Source organism: Balaenoptera acutorostrata, chromosome 6 (assembly GCF_949987535.1).
Source record: "Balaenoptera acutorostrata chromosome 6, mBalAcu1.1, whole genome shotgun sequence".
Classification (NCBI taxonomy): Eukaryota; Metazoa; Chordata; class Mammalia; order Artiodactyla; family Balaenopteridae; genus Balaenoptera; species Balaenoptera acutorostrata.
The window spans coordinates 25593698-25617186 of NC_080069.1; the positions used below are offsets into that span (position 1 = coordinate 25593698).

The following is a 23489-nucleotide window of genomic DNA, read 5'->3' on the forward strand; positions in this document are numbered from 1 at the left end:
GGATGGGAGAGTTTTGAGGTGCATGTTAGGAAAAGCCCAGATTGCTATGAAGGGATTGTTGGTAGAAATATGGACATTAAAGGTGATTCTGCTGACAGCTCAAAAAGAAAAAGGGAGAGGTGGAGAGAAAGCCTCCATCTACTTAGAAAAATATATAAATATTCATGAACAGAATATTGGTGGAGTGTAGATGTTCAGGGCCATTCAAATGGAAATGAGGAAGAGCTTATTGGAAATTGGAGGAAAGGTGATCCTTGTTATAAAGTGGCAAAGAACTTGGCTGAAGGGTGTTCTAGTGTTTTGTGGAAGGTAGAACTTGCAAGCAATGAGATTGGATATTTAGCAAATGAGATTTCTAAGCAAAGTATTGAAGGTGTGGCTTGGGTTCGCCTTACTGCTTACAGTAAAATGCAAGAGGAGAGATATGAATTGAAGAAGGAATTATTAAGCAAAAAGGAACCAGAAATTAGAAATTTAGAAAACTCTCAACCCAATCATATTGCAAAAAAAGAAAGCTTGTTCTGAAGAGAACACTGAGGGTGTGGCTGAACAGCCACTTGATAACAAGATCACGGGTATGACACAGGGATTTAATGAGTCATCTCAGCAGAGGCCAGGAATAGAGATGGCATTAAACCAGCAGAGACACTGCCAGTTTGAAGTAAAGGGGACAGAGAAAGCCAGGGAGAATGAAGGAAAGCTGTCAGACTTCTTGGGTTCTACAGAAGAGGACCTAGAGCTATGTGGCTGTGAACTTGCACTATTCTTAAAGGAAAGGCAAGAATGACCCGAAAGGCAATTCAGAGATCATGAGGGCTGCCACTCACATCATAGCCCCAGGGGACAAAACTATTTGCTCCTCTGTTTCAGAGGCAGAGCTTCTGTAGAAAGCCATGTGGGCAGGTCCCATCTAGCTGAAGGGGCAGGGTCACCCCACAGAGGAGTGGGGGGTGAGGGTGATGCTGCCACCTCGGTGGGCCAGGAAGGTAGGACATTGAGGCAAAGAGGATTCTTCTGGAGCCTTAAGATCTAATGGAGTCTGCCTTGCTATGTTTTGAACTTGCTTGGGACCTGCCACCCCTTCCTTCTCTCCTATTTCTCCCTCATGGAGTAGGAAAGTCTATCCTATGCCTGTCCCAACATTGTATTTTGGAAGCACATAATATGTTTGGTTTTATAGATTCACAGCTTGGAGAGGAAGTTTGCCTCAGGATGAACTGTACCTCAAATTTCAAACATACTTGATTTAGATATTTAGATGAGACTTTGGACTTCAGGCACTAGGGATGATGCTGAAATGAGTTAAGACTTCGTGACTGTTGTGCTGGAATGAATGTATTTTTCATATGAGAAGGACATGAATTTTGTGGGGCAGCAAACTATGAAATGAATTTTGTCTCCTGCTAAATTCTCATATTGAAACCCTGATCCCCAGTGTGACTGTATTTGGAGATAGAGTTTTTAGGAGGTAATTAAGGTTAAATGAGATCATAAGGGTGAGACCCTAGTCTGATAGTATTGGTGGCCTCTTCCACGTGAGGGCATAGTGAGGAGTCGGCTGTCTGCAAACTAGAAAGAAAATTCTCACCAGAAACCAACCACGGTGGCACCCTGATCTGAAACTTCCAGCCTCTAGAACGAAGAGAAATAAATCCCTGTTGTTTAGTCACCTAGTCCATGGTATTTTGTTTTGGCAGCTGTAGTTGACTAAGACACTCTCCAAATTATTGTATGTGGCTCCTGTAACCTGATACCAAAACCCGATGAGGACAATATTAGAAGGGAAGATTGTAGTCTCATCTTACTTGTGAACATACAGAATTCTTCTTTTGACATTAATGAGTATATTGTTGGTTTTATACCTGTTGTGAAAAATAAAGGTTTTGTCTTAACTGAAAACAGAGCTTTAATTTTTAGCCACTGATTTAAAAGATTATTGAGGGTAAGGCTAGGATAACAATGTTCCTATGGCTGTTAAAGACAAAGGTACACAATCCAGGCTTTGGGCTGAAAATACAGAAGCATTCTTTGAACTGTAGTTTGAATTTTAACAAGAACATGTATGGCTTTATCTGTGCTGCTAGCAATGACATTCCTTGGACCACTTCAAAGATTATATACATTGTTTTCAGTATATTTCATCGTTATTGCCCAGTGGTAGAACATCTTCATAAAACACATACCAAATCTGATCTTTTGTACACTCTTAGCTCTACAGTGGGAATTCCCATGAAATGCTGAACATAATGAATTCTTTAAAAAACATTGCTAAATGGAATCCAGTTATATATAAAAAGAATAACACAGCATGACTAATTTGGTATTATCCCTGATACACAAAGTTTGACTTTAGAAAATGAATGAGCATAACATAGTAACAGATTAAAAATAAAAACCATATATCAATAAAAGCATAAGAACATCTGATAAAATTCAACATTCTTTTATGATACAAAAACAAAAGCAAAACCCCTCTTCCCAACTAGAAATAGAAAAGAACTTCCTTAATCTGATGGAAGGTATCAGCACCAGCAACAGAATTCATAGCAAACAGTGTAATTAGTGGTAAAATACTGAAACTTTTCCATTTTTATATTTAGGGACACGACAAAGATGCCTGCTATGACTATTTCTAATCATTATGAAATGCAGGGTCTTTCAATAAATTTTTAGAATTAATAAAAGAGTTTCACAAGGTGGTTAACTACCATGTCAATGTACAAAAATCAATATACAGAGTATATTGTATGTACAGAATATATTGACTACAATGTAATATACAGAAATAGATATATATCACATCAATATACTCAAATGTCTTTCTATGGACGAAGAAGAAATATTAAATAATTACCTTTTTAAACACCATTTACAATAGCATAAGAAATCAAGTATTTAGAAACAAATCTAACAATAGCTAAAAGGCCTCTAGGAAGAAATATTATAAAATTTAAAGAGGGACACTTGAAAAGGCCTAAATTAAATAGAGAGTAACACTATAACCCTAGATTGAAAGACTGAATATTATAAAGATATTAATTCTCCCTTAACTGATAATATATCAGTTCAATCAAGATTCCACCAAGATTGAAGATTCAATATAATATATCAAGATTCAATATAATCTTGATTAAAATCCTATTTTTTTATGGAATTCGCAATTTATATGGAAACACAAAAAGCCAAGAAAGTAAAAATGCTTTTGAAGAACAAATTGGCACTCAAAAGTATCAAGACATTATAAAACTACAGTAATTAAAACTGTATGGTATTTGCAAAAGCATAGACACATAGACCAGTGGAACACAACAGTTCCCAGAAAAAATGTATTAGGAATACTTAATTTATTATAATGCTAGTAGTGTAGAACAGTGGGAAAAAGACCATTAAAACACAAGCCTTAGAGTGGAGATAGATACTTGTAACACATACAACTAACAAAGGCTCATATCAAGAATATGTGCGGAGCCCTGTAAATCAATACAAAAAAGACAGTCAACCCAGTGGGAAAGTGGCAAGAAATTTAACAGGCTACTCATAAAAGAGGAAATCCAAATAGACAATAAACGTATTAAAAGTTCTAAACCTAATGAGATGCCACTATTTAAAATAATTAAAATAAAATGACTATAAAAGCAAGTGCTGGTGCGTATTTGAAGCAATATGAACATGCATATACTATAATTTCATTTCTAGAAATACATCCTACAGGAATGCTTGCACATTTTATTCAAGGAGATACGTAGAAGAATGTTTGTAACAGCTAAAACACAAGTGTTCATCAAAGTGTAGAATGAATAAAGAAATTATGTTATGTGAATATAATGGAATGCACTATAGTAATAAAAATGAATAAATTATAGCTGCACACAACATCATGAATGAATCTCTCAGCATAATGTTGAGTGAAAAAAGCCAGGCACAAAAAAGAACACACTATGAGCAAAATTAAACTATGGTTTTTGTGTTAGTTTCAGCCTATTGGTAGTGATGCTCTTGGCTAGGAATGCCCGGGGCACTCACCTGGGCCATAGTACTTGCAGTGAGTCCCACAGACATTCCTCTCCACCACCACAGGGCCCATTGTTGTGGCTGGACCAAGCCTTGTGGTTCTTATTATGATAGCAGGATGTGCTTCAGTAAAAACTATCAGGGAACTTTGAGGAACAGGATTGATCACTCACAGGTCCTGGAGGGTACATGGCATACCCAGTGGCCACACAACGAGGTGGCAGGTAGAGAGAACAGGAGAGAAAGTGGACCCAGGGCTCTGCTTTTGTTAAGATGGAGGGTAGGGTGTCTCGGGTTTCAGGGTTTCACTATTGTCTAATTTAAAGCTTAAGAGCAGGATTCAGGGCATGGGAAGGGATAAACGGGTGGCTCAAGTGGTCAGTTATCTAGGTTGCTGAGGGCTTTCTGAAAGGAAACTTCATGGCTGGGGTGACAACTCCTTATATGGTTGTTATGCTGGTAGCTGTGTCATAGGCAGGCAAGATGTTTATTCACGATGGATGTCTTTTGTAATGGATGCCTCAGCAATCCAAAGTTTAATATCATGCACTTACACTACAATCCAAAGTTTAATCTCAGGCACTTACACTACAGTAGTGTTTAGGGATGCAAATGTAATGTGCTAAAATTCTAAACAAATGCAAAGAGATGATCAGAGGTAGTTTCCTTTGGGGAAGGAAGGCAGTTGACTGGGACACAAGAGGGGCTTCTTTTGCCATAGGCGGTATGTCCCTGGTTGTTTGCATCATAATACTTAATTAGCATTATATATTTGAGTTATGCCCTTTTTCCATTTAGTTGCTACACCTCACACTGAAAAACTAGTTTGCAAAAAAAAAAAGGAGAGAGAGAGAGGATATAAACAGACCAGCTGGTGAAGTAGAGGGTAGTGATTGTGAAGGATGTTGCTGTGATCTGAGGGTGGGAGGGTGGCATATGGAGAAGGCAGCTAATGGAGGTGGGAAGACTTGAGTTTCAGTTGTGCCAGGCATTGTGCTGAGAGTTGCACACGCAAGGTGGATGAGGACTCTGTCCCAGTGAGGCTCATGGCCCTACCAGGAAACACGTCTATTAGCAACAGGCAAATCTCGCTGGTTTTAAAGTTCCAGCCTTCAGTGTTAGGCTCAAGTATTTTGTTGGGAGACTTGTTGATCTCTAAAGTATTAGCCACATAGAAAATTGTACCAGGAATCAATCCAAAAGCAGACTTTTAAATTCACCACACCAAAAAAAAAAAAAAAATTAATCAAATGTTATATGAATAGTAGTACACTGTATTTCATAACAGTGGTCACATGAATTAACAATGGAAGATACTGAGAAAATAAACTGGGCATTTGGGGATTTAAGCCACATGTCTGATGCCACCTTGAAATGACAGCAAGCTTAAGAAGTAATTTACTAACCAAAGCTTTTTGCTTTGCACATCATCTATTATTTCTGTTCCTTATTATTTGGCCTTATTCTCTAAAGAGAGTTTATTCTGTTAGCCAAAAAACGTGCTCATACAAACCCATAGGACTTTCTAAGAGTCTACGACTAAGGTGTGCTCAGGGCTGTGTTAGCCTTTCTATAATCTCTACCAGCTCCCCCCACCCCTAAATCCCAGTTACAACTGCTATCACCACCACAACCATCTCATGTATATTACATATTATGTGTAAAGAAAATAGCAAAACACTATTTTTATTCTCTAGAACCATATGAAGTACCATATGGAGTGTATGCAACTCCAGGAGGGCTGCCCTATAGCCTCCTCACTAAATTATGCACTATAGTGTAACAGGGAAGAGCAAACTCTGACTCCATGATTCTGTTTCTTTTACTTTAACGTTTGCTTTTCATTGTTTTTGTTATTGTTACAATCACTGGCCTGCCACAGGGAACCCTGCCCCTCTTCCTGACTGTTAAACTAAAAGGCCTTTGTTCACCTCACAGGGAGACATTCTGACCCTGCCCACCTGTGAGTTGCTACAGAAAAGAAGAAATTAACACATCCCCTCCCCAATGCAGGCCAAGTGAGCAGGAGATATTTTGCAAGATAAATGGCCTTTTCACTTTACTTCCTCCCCTCCTCCCCCTCTCTGTTCTATAAAAGAAACTGGCAACCAGACACCCCATAAGGTGGGTTTTTTGGGTACACTAGTCTGCCATTTTCTCAGTCTGATGGCTTTCCGAATAAAGTCCTTATTCCTTGCCTCAGCACCTTGTCTCCCAATTTATTGGCCTGTCATGTGGCAAGCCGGCTTGGTAACAATATGATCTTCCAAAGTAAAGTTTAAAAATTTCTAAACATAAAAGATGGCGACGCCTGAGTGCCAGGATTTCTACACTGTGAAATAAGCAGGGGTTTGCATTTGCACCATTAGTCACAATTATTAATCACAATGATTAGTTTCTTTTGCTTTCATTTAATGCCTAATCTGGTGTGGGGGAGGAAAAATTCTTGTCTACCTTCTTTGGGTCTTTGGCTGGGCCTAAGACTTAAATTGACGTAAGACAGATTAACAGGAGAAAAGCATACACATTTTATTGAATTTTTACATGTACATGGGAGCCTTCCCAAGAGAAAGAAGACCTGAAGTGACCAGAGTAAGAAGCTTTTACACTTTTTTAGTCAAAGAAACAGTAAATTTGTGAAGAATTGATAGACAAAGTGGTTTGGGTTATGGGTAATGAATGGTGAAGTAACAAGGAAGATATGGGTTGTTTAACAAGGTTTGTTTATGCAGCCTTCATGGCCTTAAATTCGCTGTGTCTGGTGATAAGAATGTCTTCCCTCCTCCTGGTACAGGGAGGGTGCCTTTCACAGGGGAGGTCTATATCTTGCCTTCAGGAGGACAAAGGAGGGTCACAGTGTCCTTGCATGGCTGTTTCTCAAGTATTTTAATTCAAATAATTAATATGTCAAAGTGGCATATTTTGGGGTGATATATTCTGAATCTTTTTACTAGGTACCCTCAGGGATAGAATTCTTATCTTTAGTTTCTAGTTCATTTCTCTATTACCCACTGTGGATGAAATCTACCTGCTCAATTTTTTTTTTTTTAATGTCATGGTACCTCCACATGGGATGGAATGATGGATGTGAAACAACACCTGCTAAAGAGAAGGTGCAGGTGGGAACAGCTGTGTCCACTATTGAAGCATTATGGCTATGGTTTTGTGGGTTGACATATTTCTAACAAATATACTAAAATAATAATTTTGTCACCCATTATTAGGAAGCATTGTAATGTTCATGACTTCCATTAAGAGTCCTGAATTCTTCACAGTGATCTCTTAAAATTTTGTTTTCCCTAACTTGTTTTTCTAGGCTGATCCAATTGAGAACATATTTGAACAGAATCTAAATATCAAGTTTTACATCAGTTCCAGATCCACATCTCCATCCTCATACAGTGGAGACGAAGCAGACCCAGTGAAGGTGCCTCTCTGGGGTAGCTTTGCTTCAGAACTTTTCACTTGTAACAAACAAAGGGAGACTGAATCCCATTCAGAAACATTGCTGTTTCTCTCCTAATCAGATGCATTGCTTAGGAAGAGTCTATAGAGAATATTAAGTTTAACTGATAACACAGGAAGATTTGAAATTCAAATGAGAAAACTGCTCCTGAAAATCAGTGAAAAAAGAAAAAATTCTACCTGCACTTGAACAGAGAACTTAATGATGGGGTCTACTATGAAGCAAGGATTTAAAAGAGCAGAGAGCACAGTTAGGTGAATGATGAAATGGTCAGTAAAACTTGTGGTACAAAGCATGAGGGGACATGGTCTGGCAGGGAAAATTTTCTTGTTATTTGCAGTGTTTTAATTAACATTACAGAGTCATGCTGTAACAGGAATATTTTACACAATCATATCATAACATCAAGTCTGGTATTATGTAAGGCATAAAAATACATTTGCTAAACAGACTCACAGACTTCGAAAACAAACTTATGGTTGCCAAAGGGGAAACATGGGGTGGAGGGATAAACTAGAAGTTTGGGATTAACAAATACACACTAGTATATATAAAATAGATAATCAACAAGGACCTCCTTTATAGCACAAGGACCTCTACTCAGTATTCTGTAATAACCTATATGGAAAAGAATCTGAAAAAGAATGGATATGTTTATATGTATAAATGAATCACTTTGCTGTACACCTGGAACTAACACAACATTGTAAATCAACTATAATATAAAATCAAAAAAAAAAACAAACAAAAAATACAAATAACCCTCAGAGACCTTCCGTCATGCAAGAAACCACAAACAAACAAAAACAAAACAAAGAAATACATTTGTGACTGCACTTAAAATTAAAGATAATTTCATATCTCCTATATAATGGGACATAAAACAACTATTTGCCCTTCATGTTAATCAGAGAGCTTGACTCTCTGCAAAAGAAAATGTTTCCTCAAGTGAAAGGGTTTGGTGTCTCCCAGCTCATATTCTCCCTCTTCAAAAATGCTATTCCCTTCTTTCTCTGCATCTCATTCACCCTGAATAATCTGGGCAGGGTTCTTTGCTGCCCACTTTGGAATTCTGGAGGCGAGATGGAGAGTTCTTCTGGAGACATGTGGTCTGCTTTGGAAAATTTCAGTGTGGTTTATAGCCAGGCCAGACCTTGTTTTCAAATTCTGCTCAGAGCCTCTAAAATTTTGATAACACTTTTATTTTATTGTTTTAAATTTTTTTTTTTTTTTTTTTTTTGCTGAGACATGCAGATAATTTTTATTTATCACATGTTAATACTTATTTCTACTTGTAGAACAGAGTCACAGATAGAAGAGCAGGCTGTTAGTAGGTATTAGAAGGGTTCAGGGGTCTAGCATAGCATCTAGTACACAGTAGGTGGCTCAGTAAGGATGTGTCATAGCTCTCAAATGCCAACTTTTGGTACAGTAAACTGTCAATCACTTTTTATGTAGATGCCTTGGATGGTTGATACACTACAGTTTTGTCAATTAGGGATTCCTTTTTTTGTTTTTTTATTTTGTTTTTTTTTTTTTGGTGTTTTTTGTTATCTTTAGAGGTTAGGTGGTAGGGCCCCCTCCCCCCTCCCCAACAGAATAGTATTCTTATTAGAAGTTCCTAAGACGGGCAATTCCAGCATGCAAAGTGTGATGGGACATAGCCGGGAAGATGAGAAATTGAAGCCATCATCTAGGGGTAATATTGTTCTCCATTAAACCCATTAACATGCAGGATCCTCATTTGCTTCACGATGGTGCTTTTACCAGATTCTCCAGCACCCAGCAGCAGCAGGCGGTGCGTGGCCCGGTAGACCTGCTTGTCCTTCTGCAGCTGCTTCTCGATCTTTTTGTTGGCCTCGCGCTGCGCCTTCTCCTCGTTGCGCTGGTCCTCGGTCTTACTGTTTCCGAGGCAGCCCATGGCGGCGGCGGCGGCGGGGCGCGGGGCGCGGCCGGGCTGCGGCGGCGGCGGCGGCGGCGGCGGCGGCGGCGGCGGGGCCGGGCGCGGGCGGCCTCACGCGGGCGGAGAGGGCCGGGGCAGCGCCGGGCGAGCGGGCCGGGCGCGGGCTCGGCTCCTCGGGGAGGAGCGCGCGGGGCGGACTGCGGGCCGCGCGGGGAGGGTGGTGTCGGTCTGACCGAGCCGAGCGCGCGGCTCCCGGCCCCTCGAGCCGAAGCCGAGGGGTCTGATGGCCGCCGCGGACCGAGGCGGACCAGAGCAGGAGCTGCGGGAGCTGCTCTATTGTTTTAAATTTTTAACAATAAAATATTTCCATCATGGAAGAAGGTACAAGGAATAATCTATCGCAAGCCCATTAACCTACTACCCACAAATTTAGCAAAACAGTTTGCCATTTTTGATTCAGATAAAAAGAAAATTAATTTGATACTGAACAGTTGAGCCCATCTAGCTTCATTCTTCTTTTTCCTGGGAGGTGATTGAATATTCTGAAATGGTGTGCATTCTTCCCTTCACCTTCTTATATTTTATATCATAAGCATGTATCCTTCAAGTTCACAGGATTTCTTGGTCTGCTTAAAACACACAAATATTATCCCTATTGTTTTACAACTTATTGTTTTCACACTATTTATTCATGTCAAAACAGCTCATTAATTTTAACTTCTGTGTAGTATTCCAGTGTATAAATATACTTGGATTCACATAACCATGCTCCTTTTGATCAGTTGATGACTTTTTTTCCTTATTACAATTTCTCTATTATAATGAGCCCGTTGGGACCCACTTGCCTATATACATATGGGAGAATTTGTTAGTTGTTGGGTGGTGAAATGCATATTTTCAATGTAAAATTTTGCCAACTGATGGCTTAATGTTTTTGAAACAATCACAAATTTTACAGAAATATTTCAAGTAGAGTATAAATTTATTTTTCCTAGACTATTTGAAAGTTGTCATTTGATTTTCCATCACCTTGAGTTCTTTATCTTGTACTCTGACCAATAAGAATATTCTCCTACTTCCTATAATATATAATACAACCATCTCACTAACATTGATGCATTACTATCATCTAATCCTCAGACCACTTCAGGTATCACCAACTGTCCCCATGTGTCCATTATAGCAAAAGGATGCAGTTCAAAATTGTACTTTGCTTTTGGTTGTCATCTCTCATTAGTCTCTTTCCATATAGAAGAATTTCTTAGTCTTTCTTTTACTTCATTACCTTGATACTCTTGAAAGTCACAGGCTGGTGTAGAAGAGAATGTCTCTCTTTTTATACAAGTGTTTCCTCACGACTTGATTCAGATTATGCATCTTTGTTAAGAATATCACAGAAGTGATACTGGGGTCTTCTCATTGTATCCTGTCAGGTGGTATATGATTTTGACTTATTCCATTATTGATGATGTTTACTTTGACCTCTGCACTAAGGTGAGATTTTTCCAGGCCTCTCCATGTTGAAATTACTTTTTCTCCTTTGTAATTAATGAGTACTTTGTAGAGAGGTACTCTGAAATGGTAAGTACCCCATTTCTCACCAAACTTGCAATTTATTTATATCTGTATGGACACATAGTATTTTTAATTTTATCCATGGCTTATAATCCATTATAGTCTTAATTTATTCTGGCATTCAAATGGCTGTACAGCTCATCTGTATTTTCCCAGCCCTAGATTTAGCCATTTCTCCAAGGCACTCTGATTGCTTTTAGTGGAAAATGGTATTTAGAAGTCAATATCTGGGTGTTAGGTGTGCTTATTGCTATTGGGGTATCAGTATTCCAGAACGTTTTATTGGATAGAGATGGAGAAAAATATATTATATATCAGTCTCTCTATATGTATCTATTTATCATCTATTTGTCCATCTATCATCTCTACCTACCTAGCTGTCTACTTACTTACCTATAAAAACTATGAGTTCATACACATATTCATACCTCTAATTTCAATCCAACATTATAGGGTTCATTCTCGTTTTCTCTCTTTCCATATTTGTAGCTCCTTTCTGTGATGATAGTGAGAAACTTGCCTTTTATTATTCTCAATATGCTTATTATTTGAGTGGCTCTATTCTCTGTGACCAATCTGCCATCTCTGCAGCTAACCCATCACTTCTCACACTACATGGGTTCTGCGTCCCCACCTTAAATTACCCTCCATGTGCATGCTCTTCTCACTTTGCTGGGCAATAGAGTTTTTAAAAACCAGTTTCCACTCTCACTTAGCAGCATGTAAGAGTTCTCATTTTGTTATACCCATGTCAACCGTTGCTGCTACTAGACATTTGAAATTTTGTAGTTCTGATGAAGTGGTGTCTTATTATTGCTTTCATTTTGTCATGCAGAGATTTTTAATTCTAATTACTAAAATTTATCAGTCTTTCCTTTTATTGCTTGAGCTTTTTTTCTAAGAAATCCATTTCTATAGTATCCTTCTGTCCCCAAAGGTTTGAAAAGATTTAAAGTTTTGCTTTTTTGCATTTAGGTCCTTAAATCACCAGGAAATTATATCTTTGTTTGCTATGAAGTAGGAATCTAACTTTTGCCACCCTGATACCATGAAAGTTAGTTGTCCAAGTACCATTCACTGACTAGTCTATCATTTCCCTAACAATTTGTAATGTCACTTCTGTCATGTACGAGCTATTTTTAGTTAGTTACTTATTTGTTTTGTTGTAAAATATACATAACATAAAATTTTCTATTTATTCATTTTAAGTGTAGAGTTCAGTGGCATAAATTACGTTCACAATGTTCTGCAAACATCACCATTACAGTATTTATTTCTCAAACTTTTCCATCTCCCCGAACAGAAGTAAGTTTTATCCTCATTAGACAATAACTTGTCATTTCCCTTCCCTTCAGTCCCTGGTAAACTCTGAAGTACTTTGTGTCTCTATGAATTTGCCTATTCTATATATTTTATATAAGTAGAATCATACAATATTTGCCCCTTTTTGTCTGGCTAATTTCACTTAATATCTTCACATTTCATCTATGTTATAGCATGTGTCAGAATTTCAATCCTTTTTAAGGCAAAAGAATGGACAAGTAGATCAATGGAATATAATAAAGAGCCCAGAAGCATACAGTGGACCAAAGAGAGTCTCTTCAACAAATGGTGCTGGAACAACTAGACATCCACATGGAAAAATATAAACCTAGACACAGACCTTACATTCTTTATAAAAATTAATTTGAAATTGATCATAAACCTAAATATAAAATGCAAAACTACAACATAGGAGAAAATCTCATTGACCTTGAGATTGGTAATGAGTTCTTAAATATAAAACCAAAAGCATGATCCACTAAATTATTGATAAGCTGGACTTTATTAAAATTAAAAACCTCTGCTCTGCAAAAGACAATGTCAAGGGACTAAGAAGACTAGCCACAGACAGGGAGAAAATATTTGCAAAAGACAAATCTGATAAAGATTTGTTATCCAAAACATACAAAGAACTCTTAAAACTCTACAATAAGAAAACAAACAATCCTGCAGCTTAGCACCTTGGTATTTACCCGAATGAAATGAAAACTTACCTCTACACAAAATCTTGTACGTGGATGTATATAGCCACTTTATTTATAATTGCCCAAACTTGGAAGCAACCAAGATGTCCCTCAGTAGGTGACTGGATAAATAAACTGTGATACGTCAAGACAATAGAATATTATTTAGTGATAAAAATAAATGAGTTATGGAGCCATGAAAAGACATAGGAATCTAAAGTGCATCTTACCAAGTGATAGTAGCCAATCTGAAAGGGCTACATACTGTATGATTCCAACTATATGACATTTTAGAAAAGGCAAAACTACATGCTGTAAAAAGATCATGTAGTTTCCAGGGGTTGGGGGTGAGGTGATGAGCAGGCAGAGTAGAGAAGATTTTTATGAGAGTGAAACGATTCTGTATGGTGCCATACTGATAAACATATGTCCTTATACATCTGTCCAAACCCATAGAATGTACAGGGCCAAGAGTAAACCCTAATGTAGACTATGGACTTCGTGTGATTACGATGTGTCTGTGTAGGTTCATCAAGTGTCACAAAGAGGCATTTTTTTCTTCATAACTTTGAAAATTTGGCAAATGTTCTGAATCTCCTGCATTTACTATCAATTTCTTGTATTTTTTCTCCATTGTATTTGTCATTATTCAAGTCTATATACTTATATGCTCTGCTCAGCTGTGCAGCATCTTCACTTACAATCAAACCTTATTCCCCAGTAACATCTGTAAGCATCCAATTCTTTCCATTTCAAAACGTATTTTCTACTATTTCCTCGGAAAGAAAAATTTTATATCATATAAACAGCCCAATTTCATATGCTTTTGAAGTCTAATTTAAGAAATGTAATCTAAGTTACCTGCACCCATTTTTAGATTAGTAGTATTCACAAAATCTTGCTGAACCCTCTATAATTGATTTTAATGTATTTCTACATATTTACAGCCATAAATCCCTTCTACATTTATAAGACAAGTAGTTGAAGAAATCTTTTGAAGATTCTGATCGTATATCTACTTAATGAAAGTATCTTTAAATACGTGTATGATTAATATTCTCCTTTTAATGTAGTCTACATGCACATGCTATGACACACATTTAAAAATAGCCAAATTGATATAAAGTATATGAAATATACATGTATTTTGTTTGTAGAAATTGAAAGCATAGATTTAAATTACTTAAAATATATTTTCAGCTTTGTGAGAATTTTAGTTTTATTGTGTTTTTGTCTAACAAGTATTATTCTTTTGTCTTACTTGAGAAATAATTTAATTCTTATAATTTTGGTGACAGGTAACTTGCCTATATTTATTTTTGTCTCTTTGATTCAGATCACAGATTCTGCTCACCTTCCAGTTCACACCCCAACGATAAAGAGAAAGGAATATCATAATAGAATCCTCTTTCCAACTCAGGTACTTGATTTAGTTATAAACTTAGCAGGTCCTTGAAAAATGAGAATAAGTTCGTTTTGGTCTCTAACCCCTCCCTCCCTCCCCCTCCCCTTCCCTCCCTCCCTTTCTCCTTTCCTCCCTTCTTTCTTTTCTTCCTTTTTTCTTGGAGACTTCTGGTTAAACATAGTAGATTCAAAAATGCCTACACTTTTGCTTTCTAATGAAACTTGTTAAACAGACTAAAGAGAGAGAGTAGACAAATAAGTCAACATAATTTTGAAAGATGGAAGAACCTGAGTGAGGGGTTAGGAGAGCTGAGAAATATGAATGTCAGGTGCTTAGAAATGACTTGCCAAAAAGTCACAAGATAATTAATACTTTGGAAACCTAGAAGGATTCAGGGATTAGGGACACCAAGTCCTTTAGGAGGCAGAGGTGACATGTGGTGCTGAAAAGAGGGGAATAAATTGAAGATCTGAGAAAAAGCAGGTAGCCCCTGTACACACTCAGTAGAGTATGAGGATGACATCCACCAGCTTATGTGACAGGAAAATGGAATACTATCCTTGAGCTGTAATCCTTTTATTTTACTCAATGAATTTATTACAGCAGATATCGTTGAAAGAAAGAAATATATTTTTTGGAAATATCAAACAGTGGATCACAGTGCTACACAGGCACCTCATACGTCATCCTAGGGAACAGACTCCGTACTCATTGGTTTCCCCAGCCAGTCCTGTCGAGTGTCCACTCAGGGACACACAGTGCTGAGCAGGACAACTTTCCTGCCCTCAGCATTGTGACAGTCAGAGATGCCTTAACCATAAATGTGTCCTAGCATATTAAAGAAAATAGGATTTTAAATGGGGAATTATGTGCCCATACAATTCTCCTAGGGCAGCAGAGGCAGGCTCTGAGCTGAGCTCCCAGGAGCATCTCCTGCTGCCAGCATTACTCAGTCTCTGCTGAGCCTGGGACAGCCCCACCTTTGTCACAAGAAGATGGTGAATCTGGAAGCTGCCACCACTGCTGCAGCCCTCAGAACCTGCAACTTCTGCCAGAGTCAGGAAAGACCCTGTTGCTGCAGAGTTAAGAGAGCTTCCATCAAATTCAGAAACCACCACTGCAGCTGTGACCTCACACTCCCTCTGTCAAGATCCAAGCCAGTAAAATGGATGTGCTACATCAGGCATCTCTCCCATCTTGACTCAACTCAAAGTCTTACAGAGAGTTATCTTATTAGTGGAGCTTACATCAGGTCCAAAACTTAGTTCCAAGGGAGTCTGGGAAATGTAGTTTTTAGCATTTCATCTCTACAGTAGTAGAGAGAATTGCAATGGGGGTTGAGGGAGTCAAACCATCATATCCCCTACAATCATATCTCTTTATTTCCCTCAAAAAGCATGTGGGTTCTCATGTCACACAACCTGTGTAGAAAAAGCTCCAAAAACTTGTCCCGTGCCTTTTCATCAGAAGAAAGGTGCCTTCTGTCTAGACTCACAGAAAGGCATGGGAACAGCCTATGAAGGCCATGTCTGGGTAAGTGTCAATATTTTGGTTTCAGATGAAGTCTTAAAGAGTTTATTAATCACTTTTCACCATGTGTGCACAATATTTTTCAGAAATATTTATGATATGTTATATGATATTAATTATATGCAATTGAAAATCATCTGAAGAATATGATTTCAGAATAAAGTTTAAGTGTCCCCGATAGGATATTTTCAAATTTCCCAAAGTTTTCTGTTTAGACCTTACTTTGCAATGAACGAATGCTAAAATCCCTTCTAATGGTGTAAATTTGACTTCCAGTCAGTAATAATAAATTATGAAACTAAAAGTGAAAGAATCTTCTTCAGAAATATTTAAAATCTGAGTTGAATTTGAGGCTACCAAAATTGAATTTAATCTTAGGTAGAGGCAACGCTGTGACTAGTGTTAATGGAAATGGTATTGATCTTATTTTCACAACCTAAGAATTGTTTAGTCCTCAAAGGAATTATGTTATATAGTTCTGTTCCAATCTTTAACAAGTGGTAGATTTATAACACATTTTTTTTTCATTTTTATTATTTTAATTTTATATGTAATAATTGGGTAGTATTTGATGTTTCAGCTTGGATTGCTTTTATTTGTTTTTTGAAAAATAAAAACTAAAGATTCCAAAGAAAGCAGGGATGAAAAAAGGATGGCAGAGGGCATTGGCTGTAGTGTGTGACTTCAAACTCTTCCTGTATGATATGGATGAAGAAGAAGACTCAACACCCAATGTTGTAGTTAGTCAAGTGATTGACATGAGGTAAGCTTCGAAAGGGAGAGTATTTTTTATCAAAAAAATCTGGGAATAAAAATGGTTTCTGAAATTTTTAAAAATAGTGTTGTCATTTAACTTATGTTAAGTTTCTAATTTTCTCCATTGCCATGTGAACTTTAAAATAGAAGATTTCTGCCTAAAGTTTGCATCATTACCTCTTGGGTATGGATTATAATTGTGTAATATTTGTAATAGTTTATTTATTTATTTTTTTTAGTCAGAAGTTTATATTCTTATGTGTGTGTGTGTGTATGTGTGTGTGTAGCAGAAAAGGAAATACAACCTTAAAACCAGATGCTCTTTATATTGAGATATAATTCGTATATTATAAAATTCACCATTTAAAAATGGGCAACCCAGTGGTTTTTAGTATATTCACAAGGTTGTAAAACCATCACTACAATCTAATTTTAGAACATTTTCATCACACCAAAAAGAAACCTTTATTAGTTAGCAGTCACTCTACATTCACCCCTGCCCCCAGCCCCAGCAACCATTAATCTGTTTCTATCTCTATGGATTTGCCTATTCTGAATTTTATATAAATGGAATCATACAACATGTGGAGTTTTGTAACTGGCTTCTTTCACTAAGCATAATGTTTCAAGACTCACCCATGTAGCATGTATCAATACTTCATTATTTTTCATGGCTGATGCCCTTTATCAGGTTGAGAAAACAGCCTTCTCTTCCTGGTTTGTTGAGTGTTTTTATCTGTAAGGGGTGTTGGATTTTGACAAATGCTTTTTTTGTGTCTATTGAGAAGATCACATGATTATTTTCCCCTTAATTCTCATGATGTATTACATTAATTGTTACTTGTATATAGAACCAATCATACATTCCTGGGATAAATCCCACTTGGTCATGGTATCTAATCTTTTTTGTAATATGTTGGATTGGGTTCAATAGAATTTTTGAAGATATTTGCATCTATATTAACACAGGATATTGGTCTATAGTTTTGTTGCCTTGTGATATTTTTGCCTGGTTTTGGTATTAGGATAATACTGACCTCAGATTATGTTGGAAAGTACTCTCTTCTCTTTTATTTTTGAAAGAGTTTGTGAAGGATTGGTATTAAATATGTTTGGTAGAATTCACTAGTGTGGTCATCTGGTCCTGGGGGTTCCTTTATGGGATATTTTTTGATTGCTAGTTCAATCTCTTTACTTGTTATAAGTCTATTGAGATTTTCTACATCTTCTTGAGTCAGCTTTAGTACCTTGTGTTTTTCTAGGAATGTTTCCATTTTCTTTAGATTATCTAATTTTGGGAGCATACACTTGTTCATAGTATTCCCTTTTATTTTCTGAAAGGTCAGAAGTAATGTTCCCACTTTACTTCTGACTTTAGTAATTTGAGGTTTCTTTCATTTTTTTCTTGGTCAGTTTAGCTAAAAGTTTATCCAGTTTTGTTGATCTTTTCAAAAAGCCAACTTTTGGTTTTCTTGATTTTCTCTTATTTTTCTATTCTCTGTTTTATTAATTTCCACTCTAAACTTTATTATTTCCTTCCTTCTGCTTGTTCTGAGTTTAGTTTGCTCTTCTTTTCCTAGTTTCTCAAGATGGAAAGTTAGGTTATATATTGATTTGAGATTTTCATTCAATTATCCTTTCTGACCCCTTTTCTCTCTCCTCTCCTTCTGGGACTCCCATTATATATAGTTTAGTATTCTTCATGGTGTCCCAAGGAACTCTGAGGTTTTATTAATTTTTCTTCATTCTTTTTTCTTTCTTTTCTTCAGACTGGATAATGTTAATTGACCTGTCTTCAAGTTCAGTGATTCTGCTTTCTGCCAGCTCAGTTCTGTTGTTGACCCCTTCTGGTGAATTCTTCGTTTCAGTTATTGTCCTCATCAACCTTTGAATTTCTGTTTGGTTCTTTTTGTATTTTCTATTTCCTTATTTATATTTCCTACTTGGTGAGACATCATTCTCATACTTTCATTTAGTTCTTTAGGCATGATTTCCTTTAGGTCTTCAAACATATTTAAAATAGCTGATTTAAATCTTGGTCTGGTAAATCCAATATCTGGGTTTCCTCAGAGATAGCTTCTATTGATTGCTTTTTTCCTGTGTATTGGTCATACTTTTATGCTTCCTTGCAAGTCATACAGTATATATTTTTTTAAACTGGACATTTCAAATAATACTATTGTCAGCTCTAGTTATCAAATTCTACTTCTTCTCCAGGATTTGTTATTGTTGTTTGTTGTAGTTGTTGTTTGTTTGTTCAGTGAATTTTTCAAACTAATCTATAAAGTCTTTATTCTTAGTCATGTGTAGTTATTTGATGTCTCTACTTTGTTAGCTTAGTAGTTAGCTAATGATTTTGCAGAGATTTCTTTAAACATCTGGAACCAGTGAATCTCCCACACTTTGCTGAAGAGCTCTGTGTGCAAGTGGGGTCACTTCTTCAACACTCAGCCAGGCAGTTGACAACACGTTATACTTGTGCAAAGCCTCAAGAATATTGGAAGAGATAATGGCAGAAAACCTCTGAAATTTGATGAAAAACATTTATCTATGCATCCAATGTCAGCCAGAGGTGAGAACTTATGTCCTTCTCTGGTCTTTCCTGAGCATATGCATAACCCTAGGCATGTTCACAGTTCTATGCATGTGCATGATGCTCTAGATTCTTAGCAATATGTCAGACCTTTTCAAAACCCCTATGGATATCTCATTTTCTAACTTTTCCTTTTAAGAGTTTTGGTTAATCTATTATTTTGTCCAGCTGTTAAGCACTGCATAGGCAGCTATGCAGTTAAAATGCTTGCATGAAATAGTTTTTTATAAGTTCCCCTTGGGGAATAGACTTTTCCCTGGGAGACCTCTGAATCAAGCCTAATACTCCAGCTCCTTTCTCCTTCTTCCTCCTCTTTCCAGGTCCCTCAGGTGTCCAGTGGCTTCTAGGATGCACTGTGAATGCAGGCTGCCATTTTTCAAGGCTACTGAGGAGCTGGAAATGGAGCATGGGACTAGGGCGAGTTAAGCTACCACAAAGCTCATACTTCTTACCAAGATTCGGCTTTTTTTTTACTTTTTTATTTTAAATAAATCCTCCTCAGATTGCCACAAACCTTGGTTAATTTATAGAGTTCTAAAAAAGTTGTTTCTGATGAATTTTGCTAGTTTTCTCATTTCTTTTATGAAGGAGAGAATCTTCAGAGATCCTTACTCTGCCATTGTTGCAAATGTCACTCCAGACACTCTTTAAGTGTTTAATAAAGAATATTGAATCGGTGAACTTATAGAAAGTGTATCCTTCGGGGAAAGGCAATATGCTCTCTGCTCCCCCTGATTCTTCTGCATCTTTTCGGCTCCTCTACACTTTTCTCTTAGTGTCTCTGAGCATCTGTCCTTGGCCTTCTTTTCTTCCTTCTCTGCACACTCCCTGGGTGGTCCCTTCACTTCCTGTGGCTCCAGGTAGTGAGACATTTATTCATAGTATTCCCTTACACTTCTTTTCCAGGTGTAACCTGCCCTGTGATGGCTGTGTGCTTGCTCAGCCTGAACTTTCTCCTTATCACAGATTCTGTGGGTCTCTACATTCATCCTGTCTTATTTTGATTCCTTACTCACAAACTTTGTTTTGTATTCTTCACATCAGCTAATGTCATCTTTGTCAGAAATTTGGTATTACCTTAAATAACTGATACAGGAAACTAGATAATCTTGAAGGTGACTTTAGAAAGTTACTCTTGATGTAGATTTTTAATAAGTTGGTTTGGGAGTGTGTGTGTTTGTGTGTGTGTGTGTGTGTGTGTGTGTGTTTCATTTTGGGGACAGGGAAAATTAAAGTGGTGCTGGAGCCAAGGAGTCCAGCTTACAATTGTCCATCCTTCAGATCAAATGAGTGTCTGCATTAAAGCGGTGGCTGCAGGAATTACAAAAGAAGAGACAGGTGCAGGAAATATTACTAAAGTGACCTCATGGGACATGGTGAGTGGCAGAAAAAGGAAGATGAAGAAAAGAGTTGCAATACCAGATGGTACTGAGGTTTTAAGTCATCAAGACTGAAAAACTGAGGGTCACATTGACAGCTGTAGGGATATAATGGAGAATGGTAGCATTGGGGGAAAGAAATGAGTTTGTTTTAAGTGTTGGAGAAGCCAAAAATTATCAAGTGAGCTGAATCAAACAGACTTCTACTTTCAACCAAGACGGAGTAACAGGGGCCATATTTATATTTAACCTTCCCCGTGAAATAACAAAAGAACTGATTTAAGGTTCTGGATATCAGACAATGAAGGGAAGTAAATGAGGTGAGCTCTATACTTGCCCCAGGTTACTGCCTTGTGAGAGCTTCCAGTATATAACACAGAAATTGGAATCCCAGGCAGACCCAGGTGAACTCCCTGAACTGAAGAGATGAAGCTGAGAGTCCAGAGAGACCCAGTAGCCAGAGTTCACAGGACAAAGTACAGAGCTAGAGAGGAGAGAGTGAGAGAGAGAGAGAGAGAGAGAGGGAGAGAGGGAGGGAGGGAGAGATTGAGAGCATGCACTAGCTCTGCATGGATCTACAGAGGATCTAGCTTGAGGATTCAGCAGATTACTGATCAGCACATACATGTGAGGAAAACTACAAAATGTTAGCAAATCGAATCCAATATTATGTAAAAATTATATTGCATCTTGAGCAAGTGTAGTGTATCTCAGGAAAGCTGGTTTATATTAAAAAATCAATGTATTTTACCGTATCAAAAAATGAAAAAGATCATGTCAGTAGATACAGTAAACACTTTTGACAAAATCATATATTCTTGATGAACACTTAGAAGGGAGCATCTTCCTCCTGATAAAGGGCATCTATGAAAATCCCACAGCTGACATCATAATTAGTGGCAAAAGACTCAATGCTTTCTCCCTAAGATCAGGAACAAGACAAAGATGTTTGATCTCACCACACTTATTTAACATTGTATTGGAAATCCAGGCCAGGGAAGAAATAGAAATAAAATACATCCGTGTTGGAAAGAAGGAAGCAAAATTATTCATAGACAAAATGAATATCTATGGAGAAAATTCAATGTAATCTACAAAGAAGCTATTAGAACTAATCAATGAATTCAGCAAGTTTGCAGGATGCTTGATCAATATATAAAATAAATTGCATTTCTTTATACTCGCAACAAATAATCAGAAATCAAAATTAAATAAGTAATGCCATTTGCCATAGCATCAAAACATAGGGATTTCCCTGGTGGTCCAGTGGTAAAGAACCCGCTTTCCAATGCAGGGGGCATGGGTTCCATCTCTGGTTGGGGAACTAAGATCCCACATGCCCTGGGGCAACTAAGCCTGCGAGCCCCAACTATTGAGCTTGTGCACCTCAATGAGAGAGCCTGCGTGCTGCAAACTACAGAGCCCATGTGCTCTGGAGCCCTTGTGCCACAACTAGGGAGAAGCCCACACACCACAACTAGAGAAGCCCAAGCACCACAGCGAAGAGACCATGTGCTGTAACAAAAAGACCCCTCATGCCTCAAGGACGATCCCATGTGCTGCAACTAAGACCTGACGTAGCCAAAAATAATTAAAAAATAAATAAATAAGGAAAACAAATAAAATAAATAAATATTAAAAAAATACTTAGAAATAAATCTGACAAAAGATGTGCAAGACTTGTACACTGAAAACTATAAAATATTGATGAAAGAAATTAACAAAGATCTAAATAAATAGAGAGAGAGACTGTGTTCATGCATTGCAGAACTCAATATTTTAAAAATGTGATTGTTCTCAAAATTGATCTATAGTTTTAACACAATCTTAATCAAAATCCCAGTAGGCTTCTTAATTCTTTTTGTAGAAATTGACAAGCCGATTCTAAAAGTCATAGGAAAATGCAAAAGAGTTAGAAGAGCCAAAACAACTTTGAAAAAAAAAAAAAACAAACCTAGAAATATATGTACAAATATATATATTTCTAATATACATATAAAATATATTTACATATATATTTTTAACATGCACATAAAATATACTTTCATATATAAAACATTTGTAACTATATTTCTGCATTTTCTGTTACTTTAATATATACAATATTTTCAACAAGTTGCAAAATCTAGCAACAAATGAAATTGGAATTTTAGATATCTATGTGTAAAAAAATCAACTTTGATTTATACTTTTTACAATATACAAAATTTAACTCAAAATAGACCATAGAACTAAATGTAAAACCTAAAACTATAAAGCACCTAGAAGTAAACATGGGAGAAAATATTTCTGATCTTGGATAAGGCAAATAGTTCTTAGATACAACATAAAGCACAACAGGTAAAATTTAAAAATTGATAAATTGGACTTCATCAAAATTTAAAACTTCTGCTCCTTGAAATACATTGTCAAGAGAAGTAATAAAAGCTGCAGACTGGAGGCAAATCAAATATCTGGTAAAGGACTTATATCTAGAATATATAAAAATTCTTAAAACTTAATATTGGGTTGGCCAAAAGGTTCATTTGTTTTTTTCTCTAAGATGGCTCTAGTAGCACTAAGTTGTCTTTGACTTCATTCGAAACAGTTTTGTTAGATTGTATGTGACAGCTGTCATATCAGCGTGCATTAAAAAAAAACTTATCAAAATTGGTGGAATTTTGTGTAGCCATTTTAATATTGAAGATGGAAGGAAAAAAGCAACATTTTCGGCCCATTATGCTTTATTATTTCAAGAAAGGTAAAAACACAACTGAAATGCAAAAAAAGATTTGTGCAGTGTATGGAGATGGTTCTGTGACTGATCAAACACGTCAAAAGTGGTTTGCGAAGTTTCGTGCTGGAGATTTCTTGCTGGCTGATGTT

At 37.0% G+C, this 23489-nt stretch overlaps 2 protein-coding genes across 2 annotated transcripts in view; one reads left to right on the forward strand and one right to left on the reverse strand.

Annotated features, from left to right (window-relative positions):
- LOC130708400 (serine/threonine-protein kinase MRCK alpha-like) overlaps positions 1–23489 on the forward strand; it is a 71449-nt gene that overhangs the window by 15150 nt on the left and 32810 nt on the right. Inside the window, exons 6-7 of the mRNA XM_057548349.1 lie at positions 14298–14381; positions 16520–16659. Of these exons, the coding sequence (XP_057404332.1) occupies positions 14298–14381; positions 16520–16659 (224 nt within the window). The remainder of the gene's footprint in view (positions 1–14297; positions 14382–16519; positions 16660–23489) is intronic.
- LOC130708362 (guanine nucleotide-binding protein G(s) subunit alpha-like) lies at positions 8732–9707 on the reverse strand. The gene has a single exon (XM_057548172.1). The coding sequence runs from the start codon at positions 9396–9398 to the stop codon at positions 9171–9173; it is 228 nt and encodes a 75-aa protein (XP_057404155.1). The 5' UTR covers positions 9399–9707; the 3' UTR covers positions 8732–9170.